Raw genomic sequence first — 18918 nt, forward strand, 5'->3', positions numbered from 1 at the left:
CCTGAACGACAGTAATGAATTTCCTGGGCTCCTAAAGGTGGTGAAAGTCCAACTGAAAATATGGAAAATGATTTTTGGAACTTTTTACTACAATTACGAAATATAATACAAAAAAAGTTTTTAAGAAATACTATCTTATGTCAGACACTGTGCTAAGCAACCAACTATTTAGCAGAGAGCTAGGAAAATATACAAGGGTACTTCAAAAAGTTCATAGAAAGACTCATATTATCTTTTATTTTTATTTCTTCATGAGTTTATTGAAGTACCCTTGTAGCTGCTGCTTTCAGGGGGTTTATTCCAGTGGTGAAGAGATACCTCAAAAAAAAAAGAAAAGAAACAATATATGATTACAGTGATAGGTACTGTGCGGTAAACCACTGCTTGGGGGCAGCAATAGTGATGAATAATGAATGACATACTCAGTGACCAGGGAAGGTCTCTGGAGAGAGACAAGTGGCCAGCCTTGTTGGGGGAGGGGGGAATCATTTCTGACACAGAAAAGAGCAGTATTAATGGCTCCAAGGCAGCAGAGAGTTCAGGAATGTTCCTGGAATTGAAGTCAGGCTGGTATAGAAGTTCAGTCAAGGAAGAAGGCAGCATTAGATGAGGCTAGAAAATAATCGGGGGCCTAATCGGGCAGGGCCTGATTATCAGGGCCTTTATTACCAAGCGAAATAGAAGACCATGAGATGATTTGAAGCATAAGAGTGACAGGAACTAATTTACGTTTTGAAACACCAGTGTAGAGTGACTTGTTTGGAGAGGGCAAGTGAGGAGAGGGGAGCCCTGTTAGGAAGTTACTGTCCTATTTCTGATGGCGGATTGGGGTTGCAGGAATGGATATGAGGAAGAGAGCAGATTTCTAGATACATTTGGGGAAATTATTTCCAGGACTTGCTGAGGTATCAGATCTTTGGAGGGAATGTTTGAGGGAGGGAGCAACAAGATTTCCAGAAGATTTCTAACTTTCAGTATTAAAGATGATTATCTTTGAAAATTTAAGATAAAAATGTCCCACTGTTTTAACACACTTATGAGTGGGGACTCCAGAGTGATAAAAAAGATTTGATTTTCACATGTTCTTAGCACATTGATTTCTTCAAGACTGCTTAAGTACGTTTTGATATGTCTATAGGCAATAATGTAAAAATCTGTTTTATGTAGCATATAAAAAATGGAAATTTGGCATGTCAATATATTTTGCAAAATTCTTCTTAACCTTCTCTTGAATGGAAATAAAAGTTCAGTTGGTTTTCATCCACAGTTTGCATTTCTTTTCCATTTGCCAAGTTCTGTGATATTTTCTTAAACAAAAAAAGACAAAATATACATTCGTTCAGCAAATTCAACATATTCTCTTTAATCTGGGATTCAATAACTTTCTGAAATACTATGTAGATATTTTTAATTTGATGCAGTGGAAACTCAGTAACTCTCACACACTTGCTTAAGTTGTTTACAAAAATAGAAATGTTGTTATAGAAATTCTTTCTCCTCAGTGCTGCTTCCCTGCCTCAGACTTCTGGTCCCACCTGGCATGATGGGGACAAATTTATGCACTAAGAGGGGTGGTGTCACATCACTAAACTAAATAGACTTTTAAATGTGAGTATTCTTTTATTTAAACCAATTAGATATGATTAAGAAATAAATAGAATAAATTAAATAATCATCCAGAAGACGTTATTTTGGGTGATACAGGTACAAGCCAAAATAATAAAAGCTTCATGTGCTATGATTATACTACATCTGTAAATCACGCGGTATATATACTTCTTCCAGTGCATTTTCACTCACATTTTCAGGAATCCAAGTGTGCTTCCTGTTGTTTCTTTGGCAGAGAAAAATTAAAGTTTATAATGTTTATTAGAGATAATACCTAGAGATATTAGAAGGTGAAAAATGATTTGGTTTCCCTTACATTTAATTTTAAGTATACTGACAAAATTTTTCTGTTCTTCAATTTTCTTAGTTTCTAAAATATTCAAATAATCTTTTTATATATGATTTAATATATTTTTTTTTAATCTGAGGGATATCTGATACCTACTTTTCAAGTTTGTCAGATGTAACATGTTTATTTCAGGTCTTTTTGTAATTTTAATTGTGAAACATATTGTTTCCTAGACAAATAAAATACGGTGTTTTCTCAAGTGTTCAACGAATGTAAAATTGGGTCATATTAACATGTTTTATACATTGGAAATTCTGGTGATTTGACATGGTGTTTCTAGAGGTCATTGAATATCCCTTGTTTCAGGGACAGAAATGTTAAAAAACTCCCCAAAAGTGAACATGAGGGAGATTTCCTCCCAGGATGGAGAGATAGGAAGAGGATAATCTTTTCACTTTCAAGCAGAGAAAGGCCAACATAATTTTGATACGTAGATTGTTATCTAGTATAGAATTTATTTTATGAGGTGTTACATATTACTCAGGTAAAATAAGTTGTGTAACGTGAGTGCATTAAACTTGTTTTTAAACAGTTATTCACAAAGGTTTATTTGAGAATGATCATTTAAAAGCCTTTGCTTTTAGTCTTCATGTCAACTTAAATAAAAATGATACATCCAAGATAAGGTATTTTTGTTATTGGTAAGCTCATCATAGGTCCCAAATCTGTTCATTCTAGTTACACTTATGATTGCTGTTTCTTCAATAAGTATATAGGCCTCTCATGACTTTGATATAGTGATGTATTTGCTGCCTTTCAAATTTTATTGTCTTGAGATACCAAATATTTAACTTACCTTTCCACAAAAATTCCAGCTTGAACAGCATGTACGATGCTCCGAAATTTTGGTTTTTCCTCAGGTTTCTTTTTTGTCATCCCCATTTTCCTGGTAAAGGTAGAAGCCAACCAGTCCCGAACTTCTGATGGGACTGAATCACACTGAATGTCACTGAGCTCATCTTCAGTATCCAGCAGTCTTCTACAAAAATTTATACAAATTAAACATTAGAAAAAAGTGAAGAAAAACTAAGAAGAAGAAAACAAGGATTGCAGTGGGATTTAAAAAATAGTAAATTACTTTCTGATCATTCCTTAATATGAACTATCTAAAGAAAGAAAAAATATTGGGTTAACACTTTGAAAGCTCTTAATTTCTCAAATTTATCATCTTCTAAAGGCAAGAAATAATAGATTTGAATATTTGCAGCTTCCCAAACATTTAAGTACAATGATACCAGTCTAGAGGTATTGATTGTTAATGTTAATATACTATTTATTAATAAATACAACTAAGAAAAGATAGGGAGGGGTACTCATTAACAGATGTTACTAAATAAAGCAACTGGAATGCAAAGAAAAAATGTCTGAAGCTATAATAGTTTCCATATATTTAAAAATCTTGTATATATACTACAGATAATAGATACTATTTGAATAAGGCTTTCGAGTTTACAAAAGTCATTCACAGATGAGATTTCATTGGGTTAGTACCTCTAAATTTTAGTAAAATAATAACTTAAGTACTCTAAAAGGTGTTCATTCTGATATCAACATTGCAGATAAACATGTAAAAAAAAGAAAGATAAAACACATAAAAATAATGGATTATTTTGAAAGCACAGGTGACCAAACCAGTCTAAATGGAAGAAATATCTTCTGTTAATAGCAAATGCTGTTTTGAGGGTGGAGATCTGATAAGGTTTAGAATTGCTGGGCAAGACAATCAACCCAGTGGGTGAGGAAGTAAACAAGAACTATATCCACTACATTCGGTATAAACTCCAGGTAAAGCTGACTGGACTGATGCATAGCTGCCATTAAAGAAGGAACTAATGATACGTTCTTATTTAAGGCCAGTCAGCTTCAGTAATCAAGAACTTCCCAAAGGTCTGAACCATCAAGATCATGTGAAAGACTCCCTATCACAAACTACAGCTATACAGAGCAGTCGAGCTTTGCCTGTAGGAGGAGCACAGGCCAGCTGTGTCTGCCGTTTGATGCAAGCGTTTCCTTGCCAGTGCAAAAACTGAATAACTCAGAGCTCTTTTTGGCACACGTTAGCTTTGAGCTTTGGGTTCTGTTCGCTTTGGTAAATCTCTTTGCACAGAATGAGGTCTAAGGATTATGATGGAGAAAAGGAAGCCAGAGGTGGCAGCCCGTGTGAAAGCCTCAGGGACAAGTTACACATCATGTTGAGAAAGCAGGGGCAAAACAAAGGGCAAAAAGCAGGAGGCCCTCCCGAAACACCCAATATGACCAAAGAGAGGCTTAAAAAGTTATATGCGGAGGAGTAAATCTTCATGTATCTCTCAATAACCTCATCTATGTGCTGCTGTTTTCTACAAACATGCAGCAGTCAGTCATTTGCCAATATTTATTTTCCATGGTATTAAATAATCATGAATGTATTTATGAAATACATTATGAAAAAAGTGCTGGAATTACAAATCTACATGTTTACATATAAAGCTAAAAATGACTTACATAGATGGATGTTAATACTGATTAATACTTACTTTATACTATTTTTAATTTTCTTTCGGGTCTTACGTTTGGATTTTGATTTGCCCCTAAAACACTGACATTGTAACTCAAAGCAAAGTATTTTTTTTCCTTTTTGTCCATTTGAAATTAGATTCCTCAGCCCATTTCAGCAAGACATTACAGTATGTAGCTTGAGAACTTTACTGCTTTAAAGATTATGTCGTTTCTATCATTCTATTATGCAGTGATCGAGTAAAACCACAGAGAAGAACAGGGGGAATAGGAATCATTGTGGTGTAATTCTGTGAGGTCACCACGCTCCAAGCACTCTACTGTAGACTTGTTTTATGTATAATGTAAAATTTATAGTTTACCTTATGGTTCACTCTTTATGTTGTACATCCAATGGGTTTTGACAAATGTATAATGATGCATGCCCACCATTACAGTATCACACAGAGAATTTCCACTGCCCTTATTCACCTCTCCATCCTTCCCTACCTCCATGTCTCTGGCAACCACTGATCTTTTTACTGTCTCCACAGTTTTGCCTTTTCCGGAATTTCTTAAAGTTGGAATAATAAAAGTCTACACCTTTTCAGATCGGCTTATTTCACCTAGCAATATGCATTTAAGATTTCTCCATGTCTTTTCATGGTTTGATAGCTCATTTTTTCTTATTGCTGAAGAATGCTCTATTGTATGGATATACTACAGTTTGTTTATGCATTCTACTACTGAAGGACATCTTGGCTGCTTCCATGTTTTCGCAATTATGCATAAAGCTCCTATAAACACGGGTGTGCATGTTATTTCAACACAGTTGAGTAAATACCAAGGAACATAATGGTTGAATGGTAACAGTGTCTAGTTTTTTAAAAAACTGCCAAACTGTCTTCCAAAGCAGTTGTGCCATTTTGCATTCGCACCAGCAATGAATGAGCGAGAGATCAAGCCACCATCATCTCTTGTCTGGCTGACTGCAGTGTCTCTTAACTTGCTTCCTAGGTCTTTCTCCTGATCCCTGTCAGTCTCTTCTTCCCTGTGCAGCCAGAATTCCTTCTTTAAAGTATAAGTCAGACCATGTCAATGTCTAATTCATAAGGTCTTACATAAGTCATGTCAATCTAAGTCTCCAACTTTATCTCTTAGCCAGTTTCCCTTTCTTCATTTTGTTCCTGCAACCCTGGCCTCCTCACTGTATGCAAAGCTGCCAAACTTGCTTTTGCTTCAGGGTCTTTGCATTCGTTGTTTCCTCTCCTTAGAATCTGTTACTCAAGATATTCAGTGGATCATTTTCTCATGGCATTTAGGTACAGAGGGCTTTTCTACCCCCATCTCTCTTCTTCCTTATTTTCCCTTTCCCTAACACCTGTCTTTACTCTGTCTTCCTCCCTCTGAGCATCACCAGGGGCTCTTCAAGTTTCATTTGACTAAGCTGTACAGGGCAGGAACAAAAACGATCATACATAGAATTATCATAAGCAATTTTTCTATACATTTATTTAAGACATCTGAAAATATCTGAATGCATACATAAGATTACAGCACAAATGAAAAACATGCAAGACTGAATTTTGTCCTCACTTCATTTTTGAAATAAGTTTGTGCGGGTAGGTTGATAAAACGGGATCTGAAATATTATAATTAATTCTGCTTTCCAAACATCCCATGGCTTGATCTCTTTTCCTCCTCATGTTAGAGGGCAGAATGAGAATAGTTGTTTACACTATGAGTGCTCTTCTAAAAGTGAAGTCTTTGTCTTTAAGAAGCTTACAACATGAAAAAATAATCGGTGCATTTGCCTTAGAAATTCTTAAAATGCACCATATAGAAAAGAAACCATAAGGAGCATATGCGTAAAACATTATCACTGTTACTCTTTGAAAAATGCTTCCACTGATGTTTGATATATGATTTTACTTTTAGTCCCAAGAGAGTCAAAAAGCATTAAGTGAGGGGTTCCTAAACACGGGCTGTGTGTTGATGGGCACCGGCAAGATATGAAAACTGACCCAGCATCCAATCGGTGATCAAGTGATCCTTGGGAGCTATTTATACTCCAGATTTTCTCTTGAAATCAGATGACACAAGTCCCAAAGGGCTTATATCCTGAACTAGAAAGTTTGCAGGGGGAGGGAAATAAGAAAGGAGGCGGCCACGGAAGGAGAGGTCATGGGATTTTGACTCTTATAATTATATGCTAGTGAAAATATTTCTGTTCACAGTGGACTCTTAGTAAATGGTTACTCCTGTGTAGCCACATGGTCACTGGCAGGCAATTAGTGCTTACAATTACACCTATTAAATATTAAAATTCAAGTGCTGAATGCGATTAAAAGAAACTGGCTTCTCAAGTTTGACATTTCCTTTTCCTGCTTTACTATACTTGTAAAGTATATGTTTCAACAAGCAACACACTCTTAACTTTGCCCCAAATAGTTGATAGGCCAGGGCAGGAGCACAGTTTTTCCAAATACTATATAACTAAATATTTTAAAGATATATATCAGGTGAACAAACTGTTATATGTCTATCCTTCAACCTTTTAATAAGTTCCATAAAAGGCTGACAAGTTGGGTTTGAATTTGAGAATTCTCAGCTCCTTGTGTGACAGGGCTGGGCCGGTGGGCTGTGCCTGCCCCCTCTGTACCTACCTACTGCTCAGGCCCTCACTGTATAGGCCTCACACAAAAGCAGGTGGACACCACAGCCCCCAAGCACAATCTCCATTATCCTGCCTAGCCTTGAAAATAGCAGCTTCTTGGCCACTGTTTGAGGTGGAGAGGTGAAAACACCAGCAGTGTCCTGGGCCCCTTCAGGAGGAAAGACCTAGGAAGGAAGCCAATTAAGACTTAGGAAACAGGCTTGGGGACCTTTGGGCAGAGAATTCTGGGGTCTCAGTGCCCAAATATGGTAGAGGAGCACACTGGGCACGGCAGAGAATTCCAGGGTCCTAGTTCTTGAAGGGACAGAGGGGCTTGCGCTCAGGTTCTTCTCGGTCTTGGAGACTTACTGCCTCATAGGGAGGGACACCCCTAAAGCGGGCCATTGTCAGGCACCCTGAAGTGAAGGCTAGTGTCCAGGCAAGCAGTTCCACTGGCCTGGAGCCAAGGGTGGTATAGAACTCATATGTTACAAGCGTCTTCCAAGCAAAGCCCTTCCAGGACGACTGGGGAGATGGAGAGAGGGTGATCTTTCTGCAGTATGGATATTCTTTTGGAGTAAGTGGTTCCCTCATAGTACAATCCATTAGTGTTATTTCTTTGGTTAACACACATCTGTGTTCTAAGCTGCCTGCATCCTCCCCCCAACCAAAACCAAAAACAAAACAAAACCCTAAAGGTAATACCAGTCCTTCACTCAGGCTTCAGAACTATCTGAGGATATATATACGTGATAATGCCATCTTATTTACTATGAACCAGGCAAGCAGCCAAGGTTTAGCTCATTTAATCCTTGTAATACTGCAATGAGGAAGATATAATTATTATTATTGCCTCTATTTTACTGTTAAATACATTGAGGCACAGACACTGTTAAATACATTGAGGCACAAACACTGAAATGATTTGCTCAAAGTCATACAACCAAGGGTGGCCATGCCACACTTTGAGCTCAAGTCTGTCTGATTGCAGTCTGGGTTCCTAATTGCTGAGGTGTCCTTCACCTTAAATACATGTTTTTCTTACTGAGTACCCAGATCACCTTCACATTCAGTCAATATTCATGACAGTAATTATTGTTCTCTATTCCACCTCTGCCTTGAAATGTAGAGTTAAAAAAATAATTGATTTTAAAAAAATCTTAAAGGACTTTGGTCCACCAGGAAATTTTTGGTTGGAGGAAGCTTAAAGTTACTTTCCAAAGCTGGTATGCTGAATCATTTTCTCAGAGAGAAATAAGTCTGAATAGCAAAATTTCGGGATACTCTGAAGTACAATAAGTTAAATGTCAGGATGAAAAAAGGGAATACATTTGAAATGCCATATCTACTTGTCAGTAACCTACTTCCTGAGTGCTACATACATTTGAATTAATTCTTCCAGGCAACCACCGAAGCATGTTTATTTCTTTATTATTTATTCCCTGTCTTGTTCCAAAAAGAATTTAAAATGACAGGCTGATGAATTTATTTCAACAGCTTTTGGTGGGGGGTCAGTTTCTTTCCTTTTTCTGTCAACCTGATAGCTCTGTTTGATGTTCCCTCTGGGTTTTTTGGCTTTTTTTTTTTTCAAATGGTGAGAAGATGACCACTGTATATGAGGGACTATGAAGACTAAATGTTTGGGTGGAGAAGCTCAATTCCCAAGAGGCAAATCTTGGCTAAATGAGTTCAGCGGAGGAGAGTGTTGAAATTAGATGTGGCTTTCTCCAAGTTAAGGCCTAAGGAGGGCTTGGTGCCTCCTCTGTACCCACCCAAGGAAGTGGAGGCCGAGGCAGAGGAGGTCCTGTCCCCCAGGAGAGGCAGAAGGCCTGAGGAATGTTGGGGGGATGGCTCTGAGAAGGATTCAAGTTGCTTGCCGAGATGGGATTATGGTGGTATTTTTGGAGTCAGTTGGGGACGGAAATGGGAGGAATGGGCGAGGCAGAGAACTGCCGTGGGCCTGGCTGCTGACTCTTGGCTTCTCATCAGGAAGTCCTCTTGGCTCAAAAATATCTTTGAAAATATTCCATGAGGCACAAAGCCTAACATTCTACTAATTATCAAATTTTGAATTAATAAGCATCCTCCGTGGTTAGGAAAACTGCCTCTGGAGTCAGAGTTCTGGCTTGATCACCTAATAGCTGTGTAGTCTTGGAAAGACTATCTCATCTGTATGAGCCTTAGTTCCTTTGTCAATACAATAGAGACAATCATGATAGTACCCCCAGCAGTGGGGCTGTGAGCAGGAAATGGATGAGTGGGCAGAACGCACTTCGAACAGTGTCTGCCACCAAGCAAGCCCTCGGTAAACACACAGCTACTTGCACGACTGCGTGAATTACTCTAAGCAAATTTCCTTTATCTAACTTGCAGAAAAACAAGGGCATCATGGTCATGGAAATGTCAGAGACATTGTGGAAAGAAGTCAGTCAAAGTAGACTTTGGGGAGCCAAAGAATAAAGTAAGGATTCTATGGGTTGTGAAGACGCAGTGGGAGAGATCTCCAAAAATAATTTTTACTGACTTTTAAAATTTTGCCTCATAGAACAGGCAAATTCATAGAGGCAGAAAGTAGAATAGAGGTTACCAGGGGCTGCGGGGAGAGAGAAATGGAAAGTTGTTTAATGGGTACAGAGATCTCCCTGGGATGAAGCAAAGGTTCTGGAGGTGGATGGTGGTGTTGGTTGCACAGCATTGTAAATACGCTTAATTCCACTGAATCATACAATTAAAAATGGTTAAATGGTAAATTTTATGTTATGTATATTTTACCACAATAAAACAATATTTATCTAGCATTGGTCTTCTCCCTGCCTCACTTTCCAGAGAACAGATCTGTTGCCTCTTCTAATCAGGGAATTGACTCATGAGAAAAGGGCATCCCATGCTCCATCTATGTGTCTTTCCAGGGATTACTGAAAGTGGCAGGTTGTGCCCAAAACTTGTTGCTAGGAGGCACTGCTCATCTCCGATTCAGCACCTCCTGTTTATTGCCCCTATTACATGGTGAAATTTCCTGGAGGTTGGAAGAGGCATTTCAGCACAAGGTCATCTCATACACAACTTGAGGCAATATTTAAGCCACACTGTTTTGATAAAATCTTAAATGTCTAACCATCAAATTTTTAAAAATTAATTAATTAATTAATTTTGATTATGTATATTTATGGGGTACATAGTTGGTTATCAGTATTTGTGTACAGTATGTGATGACCAAAACAATATTATTAGCATGTTCATCATTACAAATCATAATTATTCTTTGTGTCCCTTACCCAGTTTCTCCCTAATCCCCTTCCCCCTCCCCCTTTCTAACCTCTAGTAACCAGAGGTCTGTTTTCTCCTTCTGAAAGTTCAGCATATTATTGTGTTCTTTCTTTTTCTTTCTTTCTTTCTTTCTTTCTTTCTTTCTTTCTTTCTTTCTTTCTTTCTTTCTTTCTTTCTTTCTTTCTTTCTTTCTTTCTTTCTTTCTTCTCTTTCTTCTCTTCTCTTTCCTTCTTTCTTTCTTCTCTTTCTTCTCTTTCTTTCTTTCTCTTTCTTTGCTTTCACTTGAGTGAAGACATGGTATTTCCTTTTCTGTGCCTGGCTTATTTCACTTAACATAATTTTCTTCAAGCTCATCCATGTTGTTGTGAATGGCAGAAGTTCATACATTTTAATGGGTGAGTAGTATTCCATTGTGTCCATAAACTACATTTTCCTTATCCAGTCATCCATCGATGGACGTTTAGCTAACCATCAAATTTCTAATGTTCTCTCTGCATCTCTCTTTTTTGTAGCTTCGTCTGACATCTTCTAGTCCAGTAGTTCTCCAAGTTTCCCTGGACCAGCAGAATCAGCATCACCTGGGAACTTGTTAGAAACGGAACTTCAGGGGCTCTGACAAAGACCTATTGAATCAGAAGCTCTGGGGTTGAGCCCAGCACTCTGTTTTAACAAGCCCTGCAGGTGATTCTAACAAAGACTAAAGTTTGAGGACCACCGTTCTACTTCACTCATGGCTTGCCAATGAATGGAAGCTCTCTACCTAGAAAATAAGATTTAATTCTCTTCTGTAACATGGACTTAGCAGCCCTGCTTATTTTCATATGCCCATCATTTCACAGTCAGAGATGGAGAGTGTTGGTGAATTGTACAGGAAAGGACAAGCAGAAGAATCCCTGTGAAGGTATCTTAATTAATAAATCTTTTATATTGATGTTATGAATGGGAATTTCTGTATGTTACTCGACTGCAAATTAGAAAAGTCAATTTCTCAACAGAGCAGGGGTGGAGAATGGGTACTAAGAAGAACTGGGGTATATTCAGAAGATAGGAATGTCAGAAAAGATCAAGAAATATATTTCTTTCTGAACCCATGAGGCCAAAATAATGAGGGTGATGACAAGAGGAAGTTAACAGTAGCCAAATAGAATGGCAAGAGAATTGTCAGTGTATATAGAGTGTCCTTTATAAATGTATTTTTTAAAAATATTTAAAAAATAATTTTCTGTTACCCTGTGGCCCTTTGTCTATATAGTCAGCCATGAATTCATTCACTGACTCAAGTTATGTTGACATACAATAACCTGAGGGAGGAAAAAAACCTTTTCCTTGCTTTTGAGGTTCCATGGAAGGAGGAAAGGCCCAGGCAAAGACAACAGAAGAATATGTGATGAGTCAGAGCAAAGTTTCCATTGCTGTGACAATTTAAAGATCCTCAAGGTTACTGACAAGGACTCAGAAAGGAAGGCAGAAGAAATCTTGAGAAGGGACACGGAATCTTGCCTGACCATTATCCCGAGACAAACCGTGAGGAGAGTGACAGCACATTCCAAAGGAGTTTCCAGGTCTCCAGGGCAGGAGTGAGCTGAATGCCTCACCCACTCCTGGGCAGAGCCTGGAGGATGGCCAGAGCCCTACCCAGAACTGGTTGGTGTGTGTCTAGACAGATAGCCTGAGATAGCTTCATGGATAACTGTCTCAGACTAGATTGATGGAGATAGAAGTGAGAGAAAAGAGATGGAGAGTAGACAGAGGCAAAATACAGAGGGTCCACGCCTCCTCTGGATACCAAAATCTGCATGTGCTCAAGTCTCGCAGATAAGAAAAGTCGGTCTGTATCCACTGGTTCCTCATTCAGGAAATACGGTGCTCTCGACCTTCAGCTGGTTGAAGCAGTAGATGAGGAGCTCGTGTATACTGGGAGCTGACTATATTTGGAAATAGGCTTGATAATGAGACATTGTAAAGAATGAGAAAATACCCTTTTACTTAATGAGAAAAAAACTTAAGTATCTAATTTCTGGTACTTGATACTTGCTCAAGAACTGTCTACTGTTCAGCTGTATCATGGAATAAATGCTTTGTGGGTTACCTTAGACACTTAATCAACTTATTACCTTCTTTGATGGCAAAATAGATCATGAATTCTAAGTAGCTAACTTAGATATCAAACATTTTTGTTAGGATAAAGTGACTCCCTGGAAGGGTTAGAGATTAAGAACCTGGGTTTGGAGTAAGGCAGACCTGCATGGCTATAAGGATGCTCTCAATGACTAGTGACAGCAAACCTAAACAAAAGTGGCTTTACTAATAGGGAAATTTATTATTTTCCTCAAGAAAAAGAGCTAAAAGTGGTTGACTCCAGTAAGTGATTGTTTTTTTTAAAATCAGCAGGGAAACAATATCATGAAGGAATCAGATTTCCTCCATCTTTCTATATCATTGACTCTAGTGTTAGGTTTAGCTTTATGCTTGTAGCAAGATGGCTGTTATCAGTTTCAAGCATCGTACTCAGACACAGCAACACAGAGGCATAGGACTCCTCTTCTATGGAGAGAAAACCTTTTGCCAACACCCCATCAGTCTTCCCTTTATGCAATTCTCATTGGCCAGAACTGCACCACATGCACATGTCTAAGCTCACTGGCTAGAGAACTGGGGACTAATAACTAGTTTAAATCAATTAAGATTCACCCATCCTGAGTCTGGGTCTGAGGTTGGTCTCTGCTGAATCACTTGGCTTTGAAGGAGAGAGTAAGTAATTGAAAGAAAAAAGGGTCTATTGGCAAGGAAGAAGAGAAGGATGGATGCTGGGTATGTTAAGTTTGAACTTGTCTCTGACGTTTAATAATTATATGATCCTAAGCAAGTCAATTACTTATTTGGCCTCAAATTTCATAACTTTATAGTGGAATTTATATAAATATCTAATTCAGAGAATTTTTGAGAATTACATGCAATCATATGCAAATTGTACAATATGTTACCTTGGATATAAATGTCAAACAATTTTAATTGCTATTCATACAACTATTAGAAAAGAATAATATTTAAAAGAACATCTTTTTCAAGTCCAGGAAATACTCATTTAATTTTATTGACTCAAAATATCACAGATAGTAAGATCATGTTTAATATGTGGGGGATTTTTAATCAGTCATTTCTGAAAAGATCTGGTCAGATTTTTTTTCTCCTTTTCAAACTGGTAAGGCTCTTTTTGAAAGTTTGTATGAAGTAACACACCACACACAGATGGACAGAAAATATGAAAACCAACCAAAACATATTGCAACTTTTTCTAGGCCTGGTTTTCACACTCCATGCACAGAGCAAGAACAGCCTACAAAGACAGCACTCCAAACAGCCACCCCTCCCTACATCTCACACCGTAAAAACTGAATTAATAAAAGTAATTATCTGCTTTTTAATGATTCCCTGAGCTCCAGCAATGTCTTAGCACATTTCCCTCAAACTGAGCCCATATTTATAAATGCTTCCCCACTAAGCAAATGATAAACAATTCCCTCCTGTTACCCTCCTGTTGGTCAGGGTAGTTTAATCATGAGCAGGTCTTTTTATAAGGGAACTTTGGGGCCATGGGTAAAGCCACAGAATTCTAGAACAGAAAGGTGCTGGAGACTTCATCTTCCATGTGATAAAAACAATGACTAGAGAGAAAAATATATCTCTTGTCCAGAAGCTAATCACTGGCAGGAGCAAAGCCAGGAACAGAGTTGCTGAACTGCCAATCGAGGACTTTTCTTGACATCACACACAAACCCAGGTCTCTCTGCTTGAAGCACTAACACTAACATTTTAGTTTTCACTGTAGAGAGAACACATTTGTGGTTATTATTTAGGATAGCACTCTCCTTTAGTCTGTCCTTATGCATGTGACTTAAAAAGAATTGACCTCCTACCCGTCTCATGGAATGATTGACCAGTAAACTTGTGTATCTAGTTCCCCCAGAAACAGCAATTAGTTGAAGGATAAGCATATTACCTAACTAAAGCCAATGAAATGTAGGATATAGATGCTGGATTCTCTGGTAAAGAAAACCTTTCTCATTCCTGCTTGATTTGATGATGTGATCATCTCAAGCTTGGAAATACTGCCATCACTATGCCCACTCAAGGCATCAGCAGAGTCCTTTCCAGAGCAAGCTAAACAGAGAGGTTGAGCTGTTGATATCATTTGTGCCCTGAGCCCACCCAATAGTCAGCACTAGCTATCCATGTTTTTGCAATGAGAGCCGATAAATTAACCATATTGTTTAAGCTGGCTCAATTGGGTTTTCTATCACTTAACAATTGAAGTATTCATAAAAGCTGTTCATTAGTCCAAGCCTTTTCTCTGTTCCCTCTTGTCTACTCTGACTGTCAAAGGAGCACACATGAGTCAGTGCCATCATCATGTGCAGACTGTAATGATTAACCACAAGGAGTTTTCTCTCGATATCGATCCCTGAGTTTTTACAGTCCAGTGTTCATAGTCTGGCCATAGTTATTGTAGCACCCTTATCCAGGCTGAGCAGCTGAGTTTAAGATCAAATGCTCATCAATCTCTCTAATTTTACAGTGCTACTCATGTTTTGCTTATTCAAAGACCCTCATCTGTGTACTAGTTAGTTTGATCTTGACCTATTTAAGCATTTTTCACCTATCCTTGGCTATTTCTTTCTTTTCCCAGATGACTTTCCAACAATAACTCCTTGATATAACCTTTTTATGACACATATTTTTTTCTTTTTATTCCAAATCTTTTTTTTTTTTTAAACTTTCATCTCCAGGCTACAGATACTAGCCTTTCACCCTAAAAACAATAAGAAAAAACAAATAAAAAGACTTCCTCAGGTATAATAGATTGTTCAATCTCTGCTTTTTCCTGCACTCGCAAATTCTTGGAAAATAGTCTATACTAATCTCTTCCTGAAGCCATTGCACATTAATTCCTCACACTACCATAATCTGACGGGTCACTTTTTCTCTTTGCTGAAACTACACTTCCAAAGCATCAGGGATCTCCTAACTGATCCAGCGGTTCTCTCTGTGGCATTTGATTTACCCTTTTTAGTAACTTTGCTCTGTGCTAATGTGACACTTCATAATCTTTGTGTATCCTCCTGCTTCTGTATCTATTTTTCCTAAGTCTCCTCTTTGGTAGCTCCATGCCTAACAAATATTTGTGTTCTCCTTAACTACTTGTCTGTCCTTAATACCCTCCACACCTCTCTTTGGCATTTTATCCTCTCCCTTGACTTGAGTTACTAGCATAACATGGTAACTCATTTTGATATGGAACTCCAACAGTTTTTTAAACCTTAATGGTTGGTAGCAAAACAAACCTGACATTTGAAAAGTCAAAAAATCATTTTATTGTACAGAGGCTTTATGCCACCTTCAGTGCAGAGTGCCCTTTTGTTTTTTAAGTAGGTCTTTTAGCTACACTAAAATAAAGCAAAGGCTCTATTTTGACATATAGAAGACTGAGACAATGTGATTCCAAGAGGCTAAATATCTCTGAACAGTAATGTACAAGGTTGTCTTTATTATGAGCACAGCTGCATCACTGTGGATTCTGTGTCCTTTAGGAAACTGTCATTTTTTTCTAAATATGGATTTAAACTGCACAGTTTCCCAGCATAGGTGTTGATCCTGGGAGATAAATACAAAACTTGAAAGGAAGGAAGGAATCAAAATAAATGTCCTTTATCTTGCCTCTGGGGCTTGAGATCCTGAACTCAGAATAGGAAAACATGTTGAAGGGACTTCTGTAGGGGATGGCAAGCTTTTTTCTGTGAGATGGGCATCAGACGTCAGAGGACGCAGAGAGATATTTGGTAGGGGACCTCTACAAAAAGGCTTGAGTTTGGATTCTGAAAGCATCTATCAGTAAGGCCTCACAACAGCTACATTTGACTTTAGCTTCAGTTTGGGGAACTGGAGGAAGGGATTGAGCTATGCTTAGGAACCTGCCTGCAAATAGCTGGACTTGAGGGAAAAATAGGTGATCCACACAGGAATTATGCAGCAGTCTGGAGCCAGAAATCTGGCTGCAGAGGAAAGTGACAACCAAGACAGATTGGCAAAATAAGTAAACATTCACTGGGCCTTCTCAAGATCTTTAGGATGGCTATCATATTCAAATAGCAAAGAGCTCTTACTATCATGGTCATATCTGGTTTAGAATCCTGAATGTTTGGAATACTAACCCCATGTTACTCCCTCTGTTATGACTTACTGCTGCTACTTGCTGCTTCCTCTTGCAGTTTGTCAGTGTGCTTGGCTCTCTCTGACTCCCAACCTCCCTGTTTCTTGTTTGCAGCATGTGACCTTATGTGTAAGTTTGTCTTCATGATTCTTGACCCATTTCTAGCCACAGCTATTTGCAGTTGTACTCCTGATTCTGATTACCAGTGTGCCTGGTATTCACTTCAGGAACTCAATAAACATTTCTTAGATGAGTGGAGGTTCCTTGGTAAATTCCTGTACTCAATGGTCTCAGAGGTTTTTGCCTCCAAGCTTCCCTGAATATTACTCGATTTCTACTAGACTAACTTCTAGAAGTACTGATTGACATCAATGCATTCTCATTCAAGATAATTTATCCCCAAATTAGGGACCCTTAGACTTAGTAAAATATAGACGTCAATTGAGGATGTTTTTACAGAGATGTATATATCTCTGTATTAAGGTTCCTTTCCATCATTTTACACTTCGCTTTCATTTCCTGGTAAATAGGGCCCTCCTGTCTTCATTTTCTCAGGATCATAAATTGCTCTTAGGAAATTATTTGATAACTTTACTAGGAGATATAGATACTATACGTTAATGTGTTATGTATCCCAGAGGCATTTGCAACTCATTAGTACAAAAAGAAATAATGGTTATTATTAACTTTTACTCTATCAGGCATTGTGCTACATCTAACCCTCATGTCAACCCCATGAGGTGAGCATTGTCCCTAGTTTAGAGATGATACAGCGAGGGATTATAGTCATTAAGTAACTTGCTTAAAGAAAGAGCGTATTGAACGGAGGAACCAAGCTTTGAACAGCCCACTCCTTCTGAATCCAGAGCCTATGCTCTAGCCACGGTCATCATAAGATGGGTTGGTTCACATTAACAAAATGAAGTTATAAATTTTGTTTTTAGGAGGTACTATTAAGCACAATATCTATCTCTGAAAATATACCTCCCAGTGAGCTACCAACCCTACTATTCATGAGGCCAAAGACGCTACTTTGCTTGGCAGTATCCCAATCCAAATAAGAACAATCAAACAGATTTTTTTTTTTAAGGCCACATATTTCTGGATTAAAACTGTGCAACTTTGAAAAACAGCCTCTAGGGACACATCTGAAAGCAAGACTTGTAAAATATTTGCATTTGCATTTGAAAATACTTTTAAGAAACCAACAGTCATATTCATTAGGGAATTTGTGCTATACTCTCTACAAAGGTCAGAATTCAATTTCTATCAAAAACTTTGTTTTTATTTTTCTCACTGAAATAATCTTTAAAGAGAGATTTTTGTTTAGATTTGTTTTCTTCACTGAAACCCTACAGTCACTAAGGCTCCGTAGGAAGAGGTGTGTGGGTGTGTGTGTGTGTGTGTGTGTGTGTGTGTGTGTGTGTGTGTGTTTAAACCAATAAATAATTTCTGTTTTATCCTGCTTTGCTATATGTTGACCTTTTTGTCAATCCAGCCCAACTTTCTAACAATGCCTCTCTGGAATACTCACTGAATCATTTTTTCTAGAATGAAAATTTTCCATGAAAACACATCTCAGAAGTCAGCAGGTCTTTTATTTAAAGTTTAAAAACAACTAAATGCTCCTTGAGTTCTACTCCTTTTAAATAAGAGATTAAAACAGAGGTTTTACCAATACTTCTAGGGCAAATGACACTTTAATAGTTATACACACACCTCAACAGAAACACCCTCAGCTTACCACTGTGTGTCTTATTAAATACACAGGAAATCAAACCACAATAAGTATTGTTGCTCTAAAATTTCTTAAGCTGACACTTTGATCCTAGAATCACAGCTCTTAGAAGATTCATAAAAGGTAATCTTAGGTCTAACCAGTGGCAGGATGGAAAATGTTTAACAATCCTGATTTACAGCATTTGTCATTTTCCATGGTGTAAATACTCCTACTGTACCAATTTCAAGCTACCAATGTGACACTGCTTAAGGCAGAATCGGGATGAGATGCAACACAATCCACACACCACTGGGTCTGACGATCCTTCCAGCATGTGAGCTTTCATCAAAACTTCCAGTAAGTCTTTGAATTCACCTTTTGGTGAAATGTTACAAAAGGGAGGAAGGTGAGAATTGTTTTGAGTAGGCCAAGCCCTGCAGCCAGGTTGCCGAGGCACTAACCCCCCTCTTCAGTTTACTCTCTGTGTTCCCTTGGGTAAGCTATGCAACTTTTCTGTAATTCGGTTTCCTCATATACAAGGTGGTAATGATTGATTCTATCTCATGAGGTTGTTGTGATGTTTAAATGAAGTAGTACATATAAAATACTTAGAAGAGTTCTTGGCACACAGTAGA

At 38.1% G+C, this 18918-nt stretch overlaps 1 protein-coding gene across 3 annotated transcripts in view; it reads right to left on the reverse strand.

Moving 5' to 3' along the window:
* The window catches only part of PDE1A (phosphodiesterase 1A), a 262628-nt gene that overhangs the window by 72642 nt on the left and 171068 nt on the right, over nt 1–18918 (reverse strand). For all 3 annotated transcript variants that reach the window (XM_063080008.1, XM_063080014.1, XM_063080000.1), the window contains exon 3: nt 2754–2936. In XM_063080008.1, coding sequence (XP_062936078.1) covers nt 2754–2936 — 183 coding nt within the window. The remainder of the gene's footprint in view (nt 1–2753; nt 2937–18918) is intronic.

This window comes from Cynocephalus volans, chromosome 1 (genome assembly GCF_027409185.1).
Source record: "Cynocephalus volans isolate mCynVol1 chromosome 1, mCynVol1.pri, whole genome shotgun sequence".
NCBI lineage: Eukaryota > Metazoa > Chordata > Mammalia > Dermoptera > Cynocephalidae > Cynocephalus > Cynocephalus volans.